Genomic DNA, 21,462 nt, shown 5'->3' with positions numbered 1-21,462 from the left:
TGGATCAAATACATGAAAAACATCCATTTACAAATAAAACAATCTGATAACTTTAGAAAATGTAAGAATGTTTTGTTTATATATATTTAAAATAAGATACATATACAAACTGGAATATGTTGGTAATTAAGTTGGGATAAAGGAAACGAAATAAATTAAATTAAAGCATTGAATTTTGGAATTTTGGGCATGAGTCAATGATGTTTAAAAAGGACAAGGATTTGTTGGCTCAACCCCAATAACTCATTTTGTACCAAATCGACTTTTATAATTTTATTTTTTATATCTTCTCTTTCCCCTAAACTAATCTTTATCTAACCAACTAATCATGCATCATAAAGGACTCCAATAAAAAAAACACACATACATACTCATTTGACTATATGACATTGTTGAAGGAATACAATAAAATAGGTTCAAATGAATGAAACTTCCCTTGTGCATAATTCTTAGAATAACTATAAATTACATAACTCTATAAGATGGGTTTTCATAAGTGAATATATGTTTACTGAGGGCTTTACTCTATGGTTCATTGTTTGATTTTATATAAATGTTCTGGTTCATCAATTATTCAATTTTACACTAGATCTCCCAATCCCCACTTTTCACTTTCCCTTGGCGTTCTTTTACTCTAGATCTTGGCACCTGCGGGTGCAAACGAGTCGAGTCGAGTCGAGTCGAGCCGAGCCGAGCCCGAGCTCGACTAGGCTCGAGTTGGCTCGTTTAACTTACACATAGCTCGAGCTCGGTTTGTTTTGAGCTCTATTTTCAAAGCTCGAGCTCGGCTCGTGAGTTAATTCTCAAGCTCGAGCTCAGTTTGTTTACTATTTATCAATTATTTTTATATAATTATAATTAATTTTATATTATAATTTTATGTATAAAAAATATATATGATTTAGTTATTTTTATTTATTTTTTCATAACATTATATATATTAATTAATTAATATTTATTAAATATTTTAAAAAGTTATATAAATGAAAGGCTCGTTTAGGCTTGCAAGCCGGGTGAAGCTCGATAACTGAAGCTCGGGCTCGATTATTAAACAAGCTTACTTTTAGGCTTGAGCTCAGGCTCGATTAAGCTTGGCTCGATCGAACAATTTAACATGCCGATCTCGAGTAGCTCGCAAGCAGCTTGGCTCGTTTGCACCCCAATCGGGACCCATCTAGGCTAAATTACATGAATGGCCCGTGTAGTTTGTCTGCTATCAATTTGCTCATAACTCTTAACAAATTACGAATTTTGTTGCAAAGTAGTAACTTTTTTGTCTCAAACACGAATTAAGGGTTGAAGTAGATGTTAAAAATATGAAATGAACCATTTATCCATACTATTAAAAACAATAGCCACAAATGGATAATTGGTAGCCAACCAAATCGAGTCTCGAATTTAAAACCTAATCGTATTGAACTTGGTGAAAATCCAAGAAGGGATCGCTTAAGGATGTCGATTTTTGTTAAAACATACCTAGGGAATTGAATGTGCGGTCTGAGTTTAAATTTTACTATAGTGAAATGATCTTTTAAATCTTTTAATAAAGACCAAATACCGTGCAAGACTTCAAAAGGTTTTAGCCAAATCGGCTATTTTTCCATATTTAGTACGTCCAATAAAAGAACAAAACATGAAGATCATTTATATAGTTTATTCTTATAATTAAGTGTAAGTTTAGCAAAACGATCGGGTCGAGTAGTAGAGTGTAAGGCTTCAAATCCAATTGTATTTAGGTCAACCCCTAGTTTTAGACGTAAAAATTTTCTCTCCTTAAAATGAGTCGTTTTTGACGACTCTTGTATCAACTTCGCAGTCACTTGTTATATATAAGAGAAAAGATCAATGGGTTGGTACCGCAAGAACGTCAATATTGGTTCATGTGGTGGCACCAATCTAGTTTGTTTCGACTCCCCTCCGCAACCCGCAGGTTTTACATTCGAATAAATGTCGTTTTAAATATGTTATTTTTTTGTATTACAAGTTATACGAGTATTCTCGGCGTTACAATTTTTTTAGTTTAGAGTCAGTACCGTAATGAAACCACCAACACTACTTGAGTTTGTGTCGCTATGATCATGAATTGTACTTTGAGTTGATGGATTAATTTTTTTAGTTTGGTGTCGGTATCGTGATAAGCTTAACTCATAACAATTGAATGCGTGCTAATGCACCGCCACAACACGACCGGTACAGACCCAGTTGTCATCAAAATGTATTTTTAAGACGAAACCATATAATACGCAACCACGACTCATGCATATAGTTCACTTTAGGATTGAATGCTCAAGTTGCTCTACCGATACCTTTTACTGTCAAACTGTTCGATTAAATAGCAATTGTATATAGCCATCTATCTTACACTCTTAGTTAATATAGTGACTAGTTAATATAGTGAGTAGAGGACGGGGCACCAATATGGGTAGGGTGCATGACTTTCAAACCGCATGACAACACCCCTGTTACCCCTATGTGGGTAGGGTACATAAAACACTTGCTTGTATATGTATGGTGCTTCTAAGTTCTAATGCTTAAATCAGGTCAAATCACAGGCTACTCCAGAGAATGTAAACTCACAAAAAGAAAGTGGACCCAACTTTGACTTTATAAACTGTCCCAATTTTAAAGTAGCATTGAACCACAACCAATCACTGTCTAGCCCTTTTAACCAAAACAATCCATACTCACTCCTCTTCCTTCTTCCTCCTCAACCTTCAACCCTCTAAAAACCCATTTAACTCTCAACCTTCTGGCATTAATGCTTCTTCTGACACCTCAACTCCCTCCAACTTCCCAAAACCTTACACGTAAATAATAACATATACATGCACCGTTTTCCTTTCATCACCTTCTTTTATATATCTTCTTCCTCGAACCCAAACCCATGGCTAAACACGTTCTTAAATATTTCATTGCTTTTGTTATAATATTATTATTATTAAGGCACGTGTAGTCTAATAATTTAGACTCTGCAACGAGTTTAAAACTTCTTTTACAAGTGAAACAAGCATTTACTGACGACCCGCAAAATGTTTTACAAGACTGGTCAGAGACGAACCGGGGTTACTGTAACTGGACCGGTGTCCCCTGCGCCGGAAAGTGGTCTCAGGTGGTCGGACTTAACCTCTCCGGTTCGTCTCTCGGCGGCTCAATCTCACCGTCCATTTCACTTTTAACCAACCTGCTCCATATTGATCTTTCATCCAATCAGCTTGTGGGCCCCATCCCACCTAATATCTCTACTCTAATCAACTTGTCCTCTCTTGTCCTTTTTTCCAACCAACTCTCCGGTCACATTCCGGTTGAGCTTGGTGAGCTTACCGCGCTTCGGATTCTCCGTATAGGCGATAACCGACTCACCGGGTCGATTCCGCCTTCGCTCGGGGAGTTACAAAACTTGGAGGTTCTCGGTTTGGCATCGTGTTATCTCTCCGGCCCCATCCCGCCACAACTCGGTAAACTCACCCGGCTCGAGAAACTGGTCGTAGAAGATAACGAATTGACCGGGCCAGTCCCGCCTGATATCGGGAACTGTTCGAGCCTCGTTTGGTTTACCGCAGCGGTTAATAGCCTTAACGGGTCAATCCCGGATGAACTATGTGATCTTAAAAGCCTCCAAACGTTAAATTTGGCTAATAATAGTTTGTCCGGGGAGACACCGAGTAGGATTGGCGAGTTGACTCAGCTCGAGTATTTGAATTTGCTTGGGAATCAGCTTGAAGGGGAGATTCCGGTTTCGGTTACGGAGCTACGGAATCTATGGAATCTTGATTTGTCATCAAATAAGTTAACTGGTGAGGTTCCAGGAGAATTGGGGAACATGGGTCAGTTGAGTTACCTCGTACTGTCGAACAACAGTCTTTCTGGTACCATTCCTAAAAACATATGTTCTAACAGTAACACAACATTGGAACATTTGATGATTTCACAGAACTCGTTATCTGGTGAAATACCAAAAGAATTGGGAGACTGTGTGTCGTTGAAGCAACTCGATTTGTCGAATAATACACTCAACGGATCGATTCCGATCGAGCTTTTTAGTTTAACTGGTTTGACGGATATAATGCTCAACAACAATACGTTAACCGGTTCGATTCCTCCTGCGGTCGGGAACCTCAGCAGCTTGGAGACATTAACGTTGTTTCAAAACGAATTGAGCGGTGAATTACCGAAAGAAATTGGGAGGCTTCAGAATCTTCAGATTCTGTATTTGTATGAGAATCAGTTAACTGGAAAGATCCCGATGAAGATCGGGAACTGCTCGGGCTTACAAATGATTGATTTCTACGGGAATCATTTCAATGGGGAGATCCCGGCTACCGTTGGAAGACTCAGCCAGTTAAACTTCGTTCACCTGAGACAAAACGACCTCTCTGGCGAGATTCCTGCGACTTTCGGGAAATGCCGCCAACTCACCATCATAGACCTGGCGGACAACCGTCTCAGCGGTGGGATTCCAGCGGCATTCGGGTATCTGAGATCGTTAGAACAGCTCATGCTTTACAATAATTCTCTACAAGGCAATATCCCAAAAGGGCTAAGAAACATTGTCAACTTAACAAGAATAAACCTCTCGAATAATAAACTTAATGGTAGTATTGATCCGTTGTGTAGCTCGGGTTCGTTTCTCTCATTCGATGTTACCAACAATGATTTTGATGGTGAGATTCCGTCCCGTCTCGGGAATTCACCGTCTCTTCAGAGGTTAAGGCTCGGCAGAAACCAGTTTACCGGGAAGATCCCATCCGCACTCGGGAGAATAAGAGAATTGTCATTATTGGATTTATCGGGTAATTTGTTAACCGGTTCTTTGCCACACGAGGTCTCAAATTGCACGGGATTAACTCATATTGATCTCAATAATAACCTTCTTTCGGGATCAATCCCGTCTTGGCTTGGGGACTTGCCATTGTTGGGTGAGTTAAAGCTGTCGTTTAATAAGTTTACGGGCCCCCTTCCGTTAAACTTATTCAACTGTTCAACGCTTTTAGTGCTTTCACTCGATGCCAATTCGATCAGTGGTAACCTCCCGAATGAAATCAGCAAGCTTTCGTCTATCAATGTTTTAAGGTTGAACAAGAATCAACTCTCGGGGCAGATCCCGGAAACTATTGGGAAGTTGAGCAAAGTGTATGAGATTCAGCTATCGAGCAACAATTTCAGCAGTGAGATCCCGAGTCAAATCGGTCAACTCAAGAATCTACAGAGTGTTTTAGACCTTAGTTACAATAATTTGACTGGCAGCATCCCAGCATCCATCGGGACATTATCGAAACTCGAGGTGTTAGACCTTTCTCATAACGCGTTAACAGGGCCCGTTCCAGGAGAACTCAGTCAGATGAGTAGTATGGGCAGGCTTAATCTCTCTTACAACAATCTTGAAGGGAAATTAGATGACGGGTACTCGGATTTACCAGTTGACTCATTTCTCGGAAATCTTGGTCTTTGCGGACCTCCTCTTGATCGTTGTCGAGACTCCAAAAACCGGGGACGAAATAGGCTGAGTCAAGCATCAGTTATTGCAATCTCAGCTGTATCTACCATAGTTGCAATTGGAATGATGTTTCTCATGGCCCTACTATTTTCCAGGAGAAAGAGGTCAGGCTTTGTAAGAGCCGAAGACGGGTCAAGCACGGATTATTCTTCAACGTTTTCATCCCGAGCACAAAGAAGACCGCTCTTTTTCAAACGGGGTTCAGCCCGAAGTGATTTCAGATGGGAAGACATAATGGAAGCTACAAACAATCTAAGTGACAAGTACATAATCGGGTCTGGTGGGTCAGGAACGGTTTACCGAGCCGAACTTCTAACCGGTGAGATAGTCGCCATTAAACGAATACCATGGAAAGATGACATGTTTCTTGATAAAAGCTTTGCACGAGAAGTGAATACAATCGGTCGGATCAAACACACACGATTAGTGAAGTTACTCGGGTACTGTAGCAACAAAGGGGCGGGATCGAACCTGTTGATATACGAGTACATGGATAACGGGAGTGTGTACGACTGGTTGCACCAAGAACCAGAAAACATCAAAAAAAAGAAGACCCTTGATTGGGAAACTAGGTTAAAGATCTCACTTGGGTTAGCCCAAGGTGTCGAGTACCTTCACCATGATTGTGTGCCAAAGATCATTCATCGGGATATCAAGTCAGCAAATATTCTTTTGGATATAAACATGGAAGCACATTTGGGTGATTTCGGGCTAGCAAAGGCCATCACCGAGTATCACGACTCGTTGACTAGCAACTCGAACATGTGGTTCGCAGGGTCATACGGCTACATCGCTCCAGGTACACATTCAGTAATATAAAACAATATAAATTTTATAAAATGATTTATATATCATTAACTCATAAAGTTGTGTGTTTGAAACAGAATACGCGTATTCATTTAAGCCGACTGAGAAGAGTGATATTTACAGTATGGGGATTGTATTGATGGAACTGGTTACCGGGAGATTGCCGACAGGTGGAGATTTTGGTGAAAATGTGGATATGGTGAGATGGATTGAGTCACGTATTGAAATGCAAGGACTAGAGCGCGAAGAACTGATAGATCCGGGGCTAAAACCATTATTACCTCATGAAGAAACTGCTGCTTTTGAAGTTCTTGAAATTGGGCTTCAATGTGCCAAAACCGTTCCGGCTGAAAGACCGTCTGCTAGACATGTGTGTGATCGTCTCAGGCATGTAATGAAAGATGCATCATCAAATGCTGAGAAGATGAGTCAAGATCCATATGCATAGATGTAACTAAGATTCTAAGATCCATATTGTTTGACTTAAATCATTTTTCAGCAGTATAGCTTGTGACTCGTGTATTAGAAGCTGCAGCTTTTCATGAATATCGTTATATAAAAGATCCGATAGTCCAAGATAATATTGATTATTGTTGTACAGTCACATATGCATCAAGAGCATAAGGTTTGAAACAGTCTTACAAAAAGCTGAGAATTAAGTTGAACAGGAGAATGTTGTGAATTACATGAAAATTTGAATGAAACTGCATTCTCTAGACATTGGATTGCAACTAGTCTTTATTGTGCTGTTACTCGTCATCTTCATCTGCATTTTAAAGTTCAAAATAAACCATGTTTACAATTATATTAACAATAACAATAATCAGGATGATCAAATTAGCTATAAGAGTGAGAATTGAGAAGCTCAAAACCGAATAATCCAGGGTTAATCTCACTTCTAATGTTCATACTTCATAGTACCACACTACCACCAGATTTCTCAACTATATTTCCTCAGTGTCCCTATATTTATAAGTTAGCCCTAAAACCATAGTTATCAAATGCGCTAGGCGCATAGGCCTCGCCTAGGGCCTAGGCACAAGGCGCAAAAAATACGAGGGCCTGAGGAAAAAAAAGCGCACTTAAATAGAAAATTTAAAGTACATTATGTATATGAAAAATAATACTATTCTTCAAATAAAATAAAACAAAAGCTATTATATAACATCTAATATCATCTAATTAGTACCAAAAGTTCTAAAATAGTCAAGATTCAAATGTAATTCCAGAACTTGAATAACAAAATGTATCAATATAATGTCTTTGACCTCTCCTAGGTCTAAGTTTCAATAGCACATTAGCGCTCCTTGTGTTTCTTTTGCTCGGCTTTTATTTTCTCATGTTCTTGGCATAGACAATGCTGAAGCGCTCGCCTAGGAACTAGAAGCGCATTTATTGAGCCTCGCCTGAAAAATGGGCCTAGGCGCAAGAAGCGAGGGCTTTTAATAACTATGCCTAAAACTACTAACTGCTGTGACATACAAATAAAAGGAATATTGTGCCTTTAATGTGATGCTGCCTTCTTTTTGGAATTTCGATAATCTCTGAGCTTTTACGAACCTTTTGCTCAGTCAATGGAGGGTATGTTTTAAAAAGGATTTTGTGTGTGTCTTTCCAAAAGATAAAAGATTTACTACAAGTTCTACAATCATCTACGTTAGTTGTTTCTATGGGTGGAAATTAGAGAACGGGTTGATTTGGGCAAAACTAAATTGTATATGCATTTATTTAGGACACCTCAAATTAGTCAATGGGTCAAAACGGGCAATATTATAACACACTTGTTAACTTAAAAAGGGTCCAAATGGAACAACACCCATGACGATTATTTGTCTCTGCTACTTGTTGTCGTTGGCACCGCATCTACGCCGCCGCCACTCCACCAGCACCTCAATTGTCACCGCCACGGTCATTCCACCACCGCCACCATTACCAACACCGTTGCCATATTCAAAGAAAGCATTCAGTTCCTGATGCTCACACTTCAAATGTGAGTTTTGGCTAGACCCGTTTTGACCTGAACTCAATTTGGCCAGACCCGTATTGACCCGTAACCCAAACCCGCTGGAATACCTCGGGTTTCATAAGATAGGTTAGATAGTAATCCTTGTGTTTTATGGTTTGAGGGCTAGGCATGTTAGTCGAAAGGAAGCGCTTATATGAGGCTTTAAAAATCAGGCCTGATTTGAAGACAAAATTGGTTTTAGGCTTCTTTTAAGGCTTTAAGTTGGGTGATCATCATCATCTATAAACATTCCTGTTTAGAGTGACTGAAATTAAAGACACTTCATGTTCTTGACAACCCACTTTTTACGTAACTAGTATCTTCCATTGTAATGTGTTAGTCAGCTTCCCCATTACTTAGAAAAACTGAATTAGCGGCCGTTCAGGTGCAAGATATCATTGATTGAGCTCAGTGTAGCATTACATGTTTAACGAGGATCCACTTACAATACTGCTTCTCAGAGGCCAACGAGACAAACAGCCACTTGGTATCAATGCTTATGCTCTTTATCATTTATTGAGCTCAGGAGTGATTTTGAATACATGCTCTAATCAATTAACCAAACTCCCAAACCTGCTTGTCAGCAAGTTCGCACCTTTACGGAAACCCCTATGTATCATCTAAAGTTATCGGCTTATCGCTGCATGTTTGCTTTCTACATCTGTTTCTACCCTCGTATTTGTGCTTTTATATGGAAGCTTTAATCGGTTAGATATAGTTGGTAATCAGATAGACGATTTATTTAGAATGAGGGGTTAGGGTTAATACCGAAGTAACGGCGCTCATTAGCGGCTTTGGCTTTGTCGAGCATTTTATCGAGATCTTGTTGGAGGTTGGCGTCCCATTTGACAAGCTGGTTAGCAAAGACTGCTCCTAAACCCATACCCAGAACATGCTCCCACGGATCTGTAGGAAATTCAATTAATTAGGGAAAGAAACAAGGGGAAATATATAATAAAGAGAGATTACGGCGCATGTATGGGAGTTTGCGGAGGGCGTTGGAATACATCTGGGTGCCCAAACCCAGTAATGCTCCGATCATCGTCGCTGACGCCGGCATCTTTCCGTCAGTGCCTCTGTGTTATGTTCTATTTCTACCTCTCGGTTTACAGTGTTTTTATTGTTTTTTGTTAAAAGACTCAAAAGACAATAAAAAAAAGGGACAACTTTAACCTAACTTTTGAAAATGTTTCAATTATATCACTTAATTTTAAAAAATGTTTTAATTAAGTTATTCAACTTTCATGTTTGATTAAATTAAAGGTTTTAACGTGTTTTTCTAGCCTTTTTCTTTTTTGTTTCACATAGGAAATCTTTTTATCTGTTTTTTTTAAATTGACACTAAGTGGCGACGTGAATTTTATTTTTTATTTTTAAATTTTAATATAATTAACGTTTTTTAAAAATTTTTAAATTTAGCTACATATATTGCAAATTCCGACCCCCACATCTTATCCTCTATTTCTTTCTTGATACACAAAAAAATTGGTGAGATTTGATTTGAAGATTTAGTGACTCGATTTAGAAAAAATATGTATCAGTGACCTAATTGGAACACTTTGAAAAGTTGGTTATTATTCTATAAGATTTTGACAGAATTACAAATTTTGTCCTTTAAAATAAGACGAATTACGGTTCGTGTCCTTTTCTAAGTTTCCTTGCAGGCGGTGTACTTTAAACTTTTTTTTTCTACACGTTATGTCCTTTACGCTAACTGGGTTAGAAAAACTCAGTTAAATGCCCTCACGTGAGGCGCATGTGAGGGCATTTTTGTCTTTTTACCTGTACCTGCAAACACCATCATCAATCACCATCATCAATCTCACCAACCAATTCTCCATCACAGGCTAAGAAAAATCCACCCTAAACACCCCCGCCGGACTCACCACCACCACCACCGGAATCAATAGCCATGAGTGGTGGCCGGAAAACCGACTGTAGCCGCTGCTGTACACCCCCTAAACACCCCCGCCGTAGATGCTGCCGTACTGGCGGCCGGAAAACCGACTGTGACCACCATCGTAGGATTCAGATCTTAACCCAACCCTCAATCACTAGTTTAACAACCTAGCTTCCGGTGGGGTCCAGATTTTGAACCAACTGTTCATCACCTCTAGTACATGGAATGGTTGTTGGTTTATTGAATTTATGTGTTTATAAGCAGCTAGGGTCTGATGGTTACTAGCAGTGGCCGGTGGAGAAACGGATTTGGGGGTAGGTGAACAGTGACCGCACCGGCGACGACAGTGGTCTTGGTGGGTTTTTTCAATCTTCTTGTGTGGACTTTGTTACCTTCTCACCATTTACTCTTCCCTTTGTTTAATTTACCAGCATCTAACAACCCGGAGCCATACAATCTCGCCGGAAAAAAAGCCCCAAATTTCAAACCCTAGTTCCGATTAAGCGGAACCCTAGTGACAAATCTACAGAATTCACAACTTTTAACAGAAAAAAACAAAATCAAACAACAAAAACCATTGTGATTTGTTTGGAAATTTGTTGTCTTGAATCCAAAAGGGTTTATTTTCTTGAATCTAAACCATAGAAATTTGTTTGGAAATTAACGCCAAATAAAGAGAAGGGGAAGAAAGAGGAGTTGATTTATTATGTAGGGAGGTGGCAGCGGTCTAACTCTGCAGTTGATGATGGAGATTTGGTTGGTAATGGTGGTGGTAGAGAAGATGGAGGTGGTGATGGAAGAGAGAGAGGATGGAGTTGCAGGTACAGGTGAAAAGACAAAAATGAAGAAGAAAGAAGATGGTGTTTGCAGGTACAGGTGAAAAGACAAAAATGCCCTCACATGCGCCTCACGTGAGGGCATTTAACTGAGTTTTTCTAACCCAGTTAGCGTAAAGGACATAACGTGTAGAAAAAAAAAGTTTAAAGTACACCGCCTGCAAGGAAACTTAGAAAAGGACACGAACCGTAATTCGTCTTATTTTAAAGGACAAAATTTGTAATTCTGTTTAAGATTTTTCCTAAATAAAAGGGAAAATTATCAAAATACGCTTTTTTTCTTTTCTTCTTTTTTTTTTTAAAGAGAGAGAGGAAGAGTTAGAAAATAGGCTAACAATTTTGAAAGTTTTAATAATAATCCTTGAAAAACAAGTAGCACCGTGAGATCGGGTTTCCCGCCGATGGATTTCGGCCTCTAATATTAGAGTGGCACGTGTAAAGCATTTGACATACCCCGATGGTTTTGTAATCAAATCTATCTCTACCGATAACTTTGATATGAAAATCATCTCTGTGAAAACCATCTCCTCCGTGATGTTTGGTCTGTTTCATCTCCTCCATGAGTTTTCAAAAAAAGTCGGAATTCGTGTTTTTTTAAAATTCATTTGACAAGATAAATTTCAAGTGAATTTCGTCTTTTGACATAAAACACACAACAATATTCATCTTTATCTTCTTCTTCTTCATCTTCACATAATCTACCACACATCCTCCCTCCGCCGCCGTCGCCACCCATCTCCTTCCTCAACGAACTCTAAGAGCTCAACCTTTTCCGACGAGCCACCGCCACCGCCGATCAAATCCATATGATAATTTCCGGCGATGGCGATGGCTCATCGGAAAAGCTGGTTGGACTCTCGGAGTTAGTCGGGGAAGGAGATGGTTGGTGGCTGCGGAGGAGGATGTGTGGTAGATTATGTGAAGATGAAGAAGACGAAGATGAAGAATGCTGTGGGTTTTATGCCAAAAGACAAAATTCACTTGAAATTCTTCTGGTCAGATGAATTTTAAAAAAGCACGAATTTTGACTTTTTTGAAAACTCACGAAGGAGGTGAAAACAGGACAAACATCACGGAAAAGATGGTTTTTGCGGAGATGATTTTCAGACCAAAGTTATCGGCGGAGATAGATTTGATTACAAAACCATCAGGGTAGGTCAGATGCTTTAAACGTGTCACTCTAATATTGGAGGCCGAAATCCATCCGTGAAAAACACAATCTCACGGCGCCGCTTGTTTTCCAAGGATTATTAATGGAACTTTTAAAATTGTTAGCCTATTTTCAAACTCTCTTCTCAAAAAGCACATTTTAGGATTTTTCCCTATTCAAAAAGTAATTGGGGTTTTTTGTTGTCATGTCTAACGCATCCGATAAACTGAGCATGTTTAGGTAAGATGGCAATGGTCGGGTTTGGGTGGGTTTAGGTAATCCCATACCCATACCCGACTACTAAAGCTCGTCCGAAACCCGTCCCAAACCCGTCGGGTATATATCGGGTATTTACCCGTCGGGTTTCGAGGATATCCATCAGATTTCAGGTTTCTATCGAATTTTGATAAAGTACCTATCAGATATGCTTGACCCAAAACACGTCAGATTTTTATCAAGTTTTGATAAAATATAACTAATCTAACTATATACAATTATTACCCATTACATCCCTATGTCCAAAGCAACCCCTATGTCCAAAGCAACTAGAAGCATCAAAACAACTGCTTGACTTTAGCAAACAGGAACTCTTAAGTTCACTAAATTGTTGAAATTTGAAACAGGAACTCTTAAGTTCAAATTTCTTGTTGCCATATAGAAATATAGAATAATTGATTAATAAGATATTACAAAATACTATACTGTATATAATAATAAATATACATAAAAAGTTATATTGGGTATGTCGGGTTTATAATCGGGTAAATGGGTCAATGTTATCAGGTAATTGGGTCGGGTAATCAGGTATATTAAAAATACTAAGCCCGCCCCAAATCCACGAAAAATTTCAAAACTAATCACAAACCCGTCCCAAACCCTAATGGGTCGGGTCTTACCCATCCCAAATATTTCGGGTCTCGGGTTTTCCCATCGGATCCGAGTTTCATTGCCATCCCTATTTAGGTTTTTCTATTAAGCGATTTAATTGAATTTGTCTAGTCGCCAGGCTGTTTATTAAAAAGGTTCACTCATGTTGGTATAAAATCATTCTCATAGCTATTCCGCGTCTTCAAATTTAAAATTACATTAAAATCACTACATTTCGTCTCTCATTTTCAATTAAATAGTACCTTTTTATACTTTTATAATGATATTTTCTTCCCCTTCACTCATAACCATTTTCAACAAATATAAAAAAACAGGAAATGAACAGTAACTTTTCAAATATACAGAAAAATTAATGTATTTATACTCTCCACTCCCAACACCCTAAACCACTCTCTACGTTATAAAAACACCACTCACAAAATATGATGGATAGGTGTGAACGCTCTAAAGTGCATAACCGTACTGATTTTCATCCGCGAGCTGCAATTTATATATATATATATTTTTATATATTTCTCACAAGTTTCCAACATCATTTACCCAAAGCTTTGGAAATAAATAAGCTCCATATATTGTTTAATATCTAAATTATTATGAGCGATCATAACGGATAGACATACTTTTATGATTCAATATCAGTTATAACTAGTACTAATATATATATATATATATATGTATGTATGTATGTATCGTATTGTTGAAGAGAGATAAATAAAATGTATTTCTCACCTCTATCTTGCCTAGTTTATAATATGCCATCATCACCCTTGCTCTACAAACAATTTTTTCTTTTCTCGATTCTCATTCTATGATCTTAAGAACCATTATCATAATTGCTCCTTACATCTTCCAACTGATATATCCATATGTGGAGGTAGGGTACCAAATAACCTACGGCACAAGGGTAAACCCTCTGCAGGGGCAGAAGACCTTCGGTAGAGAAACATATATCCCTCAGGGAGAGGATATTATCTAGCAAGGATAACCATGTACACACTTGTGGCTTAAGAAAAAGACAATCTTTGACACTAATACAAAGAGAGTCGTTTAATAATGAGTGACAAATTAACAAATTGAAATAATTAAAACGAATAAAGCGAGGTTAATTGACAAAAAACACTAAAAATTGTGCATTTATAAGCAAATCGAACAACGAATCATAAGGTTAATCATAGAAGGAAGAACATCATCCGAGATTTGGAAAAGCAAACCTGCTGATAATCTTCAAATTTAGCCAGAATAGAGTTTGGGATAGAGAGGCTATGAAAATTCGGGTTTCTCATCATCAGATTATGGCCCTATCGAAATCAAGAAGATAGGTAATTAACCCATCGGTCAATCTTGATTATGAATCTTTGGTTGACTGAAGGAAGATGATGTAGAAGAAAACACGAATGAATATTAGAGGACGATGGCTTCCGAAGAACTAAGTTAGGGTAGTCGTGTGAATTAGGTTAATAGTTGATTGATTCACTTGAATCGCCTATAAAATAAATTAATTTAGTTTTGAATTATTTAATTATTAAAAAATCATGAGAATGCTTAATATATATGAAGACTATGGTAATGAACAGTGATATGTCCAAAAACGATATTTCTTTAATACGATAGGTAAATAAGGAAAAGTAATAATAAGAAATTTCAAAGTGAAAAAAAACAATTCATTGTAACGTTAGCCAACTAAGATTGCTGCTAAAATTAATTACCTCAAGTAACATAACAACTAATATATGCTTTTTTTTTTTTAATTATTTTAGGCAGCCCGAGGTACTGCCAACCTCAATCTATCGAAGACAAAAACATGTTTTTCGCTGAGGTTTATAGACCTTGGGCTTGGAACACCAAGAATGAAATTAGGGAAAAAAAAACCAACCACACAAAATATCTTAATATCCGCCGTATAAAACGTACACGTTTAGAAAACCCTACTCATCCCTTTCCTTTCTATTAAGCAAAACTAGTTTTGTAAAGATAAGAAACGAGCAGAGGTAGCCATCATCGCCGCACCTACCATGGGCAATCTTCTCCCCGCGTAAGAGTTCGCAACCCACTTAACCAACCACCATCTCCACCGCATCTCCGTCACCATCGTCACCATCTCCGTGCCTCAGTGGCCACTCGTCAACAACTATATACAATCACACACATCCACGGATCACATCCGGTTCATCCAACTCCCCCCTGCTGACTCACCACCCCCAAATCAATACAACTGCAACATCGTCTTTGTTTCACTCTACATACAAAACCATAAACCCATAGTCCAACACACACTCAAAATCAAAAACATCACTGGATTGTTTGTAGATATGTTTTGTACTTCAATGATTGACGTGGCAAAAGATCTGGGCATCCCTTGTTACCTGTATTTCGCATCTCCCGCGGCTTATCTTGGCTTTGTACTCCATTTAACAACCTTGGATGATAGAGTCTTTCAACTCTGGAAACGAGTTGACGGTACCGAGTTTTCTGAACCCAGTACCGTCAAACGCACTTCCATTGTTTTGTATCAACAAAAACGAACGTGGTTACTCGTGGTTTGTAAACCACGCGTGTAGGTACAAAGAGACCAAGAGTATAGTCGTTAATACGTTCAGGGAGCTTGAACCCTATGCACTTGACTCTTTGTGTTCTAATTCTAACTACATGGGTTTGCCACCGGTTTACCCGGTTGGACCGGTGGTTGATCATGTTGGACCGGCTAGGTGGCATCCTAACCGGTCCGGCCATGAAGGGGCTATTCAGTGGCTGGACCAGCAGCCAGATAGTTCGGTTGTGTTTCTGTGTTTTGGTAGCATGGGGAGTATGAACCGGGTTCAGGTGAGGGAGATAGCAGCCGGTTTGGAGCGAGCTGGGTACCGGTTTTTGTGGTCGTTACGTGAGCCGGCTAAGACGCGTCAAGAGCTTCCAAATGATTATGAAAATATTGAAGAGAGTTTGTTTTCGGATGGGTTTATTGATAGGACGGTTGAGCGAGGGTTTGTGTGCGGGTGGGTGTCTCAGGTGAGTGTGTTGGCCCACAAAGCCATTGGTGGGTTTGTGTCACATTGTGGGTGGAACTCAATTTTGGAGAGCATATATTATGGTGTGCCGATTGCGACATGGCCTTTGTATGGAGAGCAACATTTGAATGCGTTTGAGATGGTCAAAGAGATTGAATTAAGTGTGGAGATAAGGTTGGATAATGATAATGATTTGGTGTTGGCTGATGAGGTGGAGAAAGGTGTGAGAAAGTTGATGGACGGTGGTGGTGGTGATGACGGTGAGTTGAGGAAAAAGGTCAAAGAAATGAGTGAGAAGAGCAAAAGGGCTTTAATGGAAAATGGGTCTTCTTTTCAAGCTCTAGAGAATTTGATAAATGTTCTTCAATCCAAAGTTTAAACTCGTTTGTTTGATTGTATGGGTTGGTGTATGGTAGGTTTTGTTACTAAGGTAATGCGATCGGTCGTTACATTCAATAATTACTAGATATGAAAACGAATATCACATATGGGTTGTTTTAAGAATGTAAAAATTTTCTAATAGTTGTTTATCTGTTTGATTGATGGGTAAAACAATTCATGTAGTTGTAGTTTTTAATTGAGAAAGAAAAAAAAATACGGTGATGCTTAGTGTATTCTCTCTCACAAACCATGTGCAATTGTGCGCCCACCCTTATAAAAGATTTAATTAGGTAACAAAACCCGTCTTGTTATAGGAACTTATCAACACAGATTCGTTTGGTATTATTTAGGTATGCTAGTCATCACATTAACGACAATAAACCCAAAAAGTAAACACTTAAAAATATATTTGGCACTCCTATATGCATATATAGCTTATAATAAAAATAAAGCATGTTTAAAACGACGTGCCATCAGTGGATAAAACTTACGTGGTGCGGCTATGAGTTAGCGTGAATTTGATCAATATTGTGTTACGACACTGGAACTAAAAAAATAAACTTCTTAACGGCCAAGTATAACAAATTTATATATTTAATACAAAAACAAACAAAATCCGTGTGTTGCGGCGACGAACTGATGTGCTTAAAATTACACATATTTATTGTTCGATCTTATGCCCATATCATGCACGTTTATTGGAAATATCACGAGATTATATACTTATTTATTGATTTTTGAATTTATACGACTTTCGATATTATGTGAAGATTTGGGTGTTATGCGAAGAACAAAATGAAAATGGAGCGTTTGCATAGACATGTTCATATACAAGCGTGACCATGTCACATTTTACATTTTCACACATGACCATGCCTTTGTATGGACATGATCATGTCACTCCTTACAAGCGTGATCACCATGTCACATTTTACATTTCACACATGACCATGTCTTTGTATGGTCATGATCATGTCACTCCTTTCTTTAGAGCTAGATCTAATTTAAATTGTGCCTCAACAAAGCAAAGCCGTTTCTGCCTTCTTCCTCATAATTCAAGGTTTCCAAATTAGCTTTGGCCAGTTGTGTATGCTCTTTTAATACTCTTTTGTCCCTTATACCACTAGTGTATCACCTGCAATAAACAATCTTGGTGATTGAAGAACCAATGGTATGCTAGATCTGGTGTTTGCTTAAATATGGCATGCCCTGCTTCAAACATGACCACGTCTCTCTTTTTCCATATAAAATTACCAGCATCTAGAAAGAAATGGGTGGTCCAGGGGAAGTTTTGAACCCATTGTTTAACTTCCAAACCTTGGTGATTTTCATTTGCAAGCATCTTTGAAAGATTCCAACACCAAGAGAAGCATCATTCATCATCTACAATTCTACATCATCTAGCTTGGGTTCTTGGCTTGATTCTTCTTGATTTTACCATGAATTTTCTTACTTCTCAAGCTTGTATGTTATTCTTGAGCTCATGATGAGCTAAAATTTTTGTTATCACTTTGATTTAGATGAAGTTTAGTTAATATTTGGTGATATTATGGATTATTGGCAATGAGTATGCTAATGTTATAGTAATTTCATTATTATTCCTCAATGGTTTTGTGTATTTAAAGTTTTGTTATGTTAAGATATTCAAGACTTATGGTTGTTTGGTTACGTAATATTGGAAAACTCATTATTTAAGCATCCATTCATGGATTGTATATTTTTGTGCTACTCTATGGTTTTTGAACTAGGAATGGTGAATAAAGTCTTGATTATTGATATTTCAAGATAAACTCTTGAATGTGCATCCTTATGCTTATGTTTGAAAAGAAAAAGTATTTGTTATGATTTTTCATGTCAAGTGATATTTTTATCTAGGCACTACTACAAAAATGTCTATTAGCACCGGTCATCCTTATACTTATGTTTGGAAAGCCAAAGTATTTGTTATGATTTTTCATGTCAGGTCATATTTTTATCTAGGCACAACTATAAAAATGTCTATTAGCACCGGTCAAAAAAATGTTTTGCAACAGTGTGAGGTCCAACCGTTGAATATAATGCAAAGCACCGTTTTATTTTGAACAATTTTCCTAATCCATTGTAAACAAGAAGGAAATTAGCGTTGCTTTATAGATAAAACCTTTAACAACTGGTTTTAACCATTATCTTTAAACGGTTAACATCTTCACATTAGATTCCGTTAATATATTCATTACTTGAAACGGTTATACAAAGACTCGCTTCAAAAACTTAAAACGTTTTGCAAAATAACAATGATTATAATACTAAACCGTTGGAAATACTATTTTTTTTATTTAATAAAAATTACTTAATTTTACACTGGTTATAATGTAAACCGTTTTATAAGTTTGAAATAGTTAAATAGTTGCACGTTTATAAGTTGAAACACATAATTTGATCTATGGACAACATCATTGTGGTAAAGGTCGTAATGCCAGAGGAATCATTACCGCACGACATGGGGGGGGGGGGGGGGGAGGTTATAAGCGTCTATATCGTAAATAGATTTTCGATGGAATGAAAAAGACATATGGTAGAATCGTAACCATAGAATACGATTCGAATCAAAATGCATACATTTGCCTCATACACTATAGGGATGGTGAGAAGAGATATATTTTACACCCCGGGGGGGGGGGGGTATAATTGGAGATACCAGTGTTTCTGATACAGAAGTTCCTATAAAAATGGAAAATGCCCTACCTTTGAGTGCAGTTTGAACTATTAATTTACATAATTGGAAGTAACCAATTAGGTTTACGATGAAACCTAGAAATCGATCACTGATCCAATTTGAGTACCTCTACAAGAAAGACCTCAACAGAAAACTGAAGAGTAACGATAGCAAGTGATCGAGTTCAGTAGTTCCTATTGATGAGTTTCATTACCCCTCTTTCTAAACTGATTTGCGAACATTTGGGTTGAAAAGCATGTTTGATTATATATATATATGTGTGTATATATATATATACCTGAAACATGTGATGATGTGAATTATCTAAGTGCTAACACATGAAAATCCACACTAACATAGTGATTAACTTAGAGCCGGTGGCTTGTGAATAATACTATTAGTTTGACAAACCCAAACGGAACCAGTATGGTTTGCTGAGACTTTATCCCGTCTGCACATGACCATAATTATACAAACAAACTATGTAGTGTTAGACTTGGCTACTTGGGGCCTTGGTTTAAAAAAGCGCGCTTAAGGCGAGGTGAGGCGAGAAGCGACCCAAGGCAAGCACCTCAACGCTTTTGCCTACCCAAGGCGAAGCTTGTGTCAAAAGCGAACGTTTTTTTGCGCTTTTGTGCGAAGCGAAAAAGCGAGGAGGCAAAGGCTTTATGTACAAAAAGCGACCAGTTAGCCAATTTTCAACAAAACCTTTATAATTAGCCATTTTTAGACTTTTCACATTTGACAATAAACTTTTGAAAGTTGAAACACTTTTAAGTTGTGTTCTTTTGAAAACACTTTCGAGTAATTTGGTACTCGATAACTTGTTTTTATGCTACTTTTATATTTTTGAACGATTAATGTGGTACTTGAAAAATTGTTCTACACTACTTTTGAAATTTTGGGATATATATATGTTGATGATTTAGATGTTTAATATATATTATAATGCGGTTTGTATATAGTATGGCTTATATATAATTAAATATTTTTTAAAATATGGTCGCTTCGTGTTCAAAAAGCGTTCGCTTTTGCGCTTTTCGCTTTTCGTCTCGGCTAAGGAACTCTTCGCTTTTGTTCACCTCACGCTTTTTTAATCCAAGCTTGGGGCATGTTGTGGGCGGAAGGGGGCCCACAGTGGTTGATTGTGCGTGAGAAATGGAGACACGCAGCACGAACAAATAGTCAAGGCTTCACTGTAGCTTAGCATAATTACATCATACACATACAAACGAACGTACTGATAAGCGTACATACATACGTACTTACATGCGTACATACAAACTGTGACTTGTGATTACGCATAACTGATTTCTTGAAACTCATGAAACTCACCAACTCTTGTAGTTGACCCGTTTTAATATCATTTTCAGGTGACCGGATTTGGATTAGAAAGCTAATGTGCTACGTGTTGGACTTGCGATCAATGCTGGGTAAATTGATGCAAGTGTGCTAATAAGAAGTAAAGCAGTTTAACGGGCTGGCTTTGATTTGTATCACCTGGTTTGTAAAATAAGTTAGAACGATGTAGAATATTGTAAATTAGTTTGTATTGTTCTTTGTAAACAATGTTGTTAATACCAGAGGTTTCTGTTACATTCCAGTTTAACGCTTTCACAATTCGCTAGTCGGGGTATGACAGAAGTTGGTTTATAGTAGTGATTTAAAATTGGAAGAGAAACGCGTTTATAGTAAATGGTTTTTAATAAGGTTGATGGTCCATATGCCAACTAATAAGAATTAATAAACAAAATAAAACATATGTTGACTTATGTTTTTTATTATAAAATTTGGTTGCATCCTTTATGACATATGTTGACTTATGTTTTTTTTATAAAATTTGGTTGCATCCTTTATGAGTTTTCTTTATTAGGCTAAAAATAGAAATTTAATAAAATGTATAGGTGGTATGTAGTTATCCGCCATAATAAATCTTGTATTTTCTTTTCCTCAGTTTCTTGATAAATCTATAACTTTGTCTCTAAATTTTCCCATTATTATTATCATCGTCCCAACTAATGCTATTACTAAAAGCGTATGCACACAAAAGATCTTCAATTTCAATTACTAAGCTATTTAATGGGAGAACCAGGAAAATCCCAACTCGATTTTCTATCGTTGGATGTAACATTCGTAAATTTTCAAACCCGAGTCGTTAAATTTTGTTTATGTTATTTTTATTATTCGGCTATTGATATTTAATTAAATCGATAAATTTATCATTTTATTTATTATTTGTTTCATTATGGCTCACCTGAATTAGTTTTGTATAATGTATGAAGCATTTTAATTATCCCGAATATA

At 37.6% G+C, this 21,462-nt stretch overlaps 1 protein-coding gene and 2 pseudogenes across 2 annotated transcripts; 2 read left to right on the top strand and 1 right to left on the bottom strand.

Annotated features, from left to right (window-relative positions):
• The first annotated feature begins 2,884 nt into the window (after positions 1-2,884).
• Positions 2,885-6,749, top strand: LOC143530318 (uncharacterized; annotated as a pseudogene). Its single transcript, XR_013134836.1, has 2 exons — positions 2,885-6,293; positions 6,379-6,749. The product of XR_013134836.1 is annotated as an uncharacterized LOC143530318 (transcript).
• A 98-nt stretch (positions 6,750-6,847) lies between these two features.
• On the bottom strand, positions 6,848-9,416 carry LOC143530296 (uncharacterized). The gene is made up of 3 exons (XM_077025868.1): positions 9,276-9,416; positions 9,075-9,212; positions 6,848-7,067 (listed from the first exon to the last, which is right to left on the bottom strand). Exons 1-3 carry the CDS (start codon positions 9,364-9,366, stop codon positions 7,051-7,053), a joined length of 246 nt encoding a protein of 81 aa, XP_076881983.1. The 5' UTR covers positions 9,367-9,416; the 3' UTR covers positions 6,848-7,050.
• A 2,432-nt stretch (positions 9,417-11,848) lies between these two features.
• Positions 11,849-16,461, top strand: LOC143530311 (anthocyanidin 3-O-glucosyltransferase 2 pseudogene; annotated as a pseudogene).
• The last annotated feature ends 5,001 nt before the right edge of the window (positions 16,462-21,462 follow it).

The sequence above is a fragment of the Bidens hawaiensis genome, unplaced genomic scaffold (assembly GCF_021521415.1).
Source record: "Bidens hawaiensis isolate Kalapana, Puna unplaced genomic scaffold, B.hawaiensis_p1.1 tig00008893_1, whole genome shotgun sequence".
Lineage (NCBI taxonomy): Eukaryota > Viridiplantae > Streptophyta > Magnoliopsida > Asterales > Asteraceae > Bidens > Bidens hawaiensis.
The sequence above is the reverse complement of the archived record's forward strand: the minus strand, read 5'-3'. Positions and strand labels throughout refer to the sequence as shown.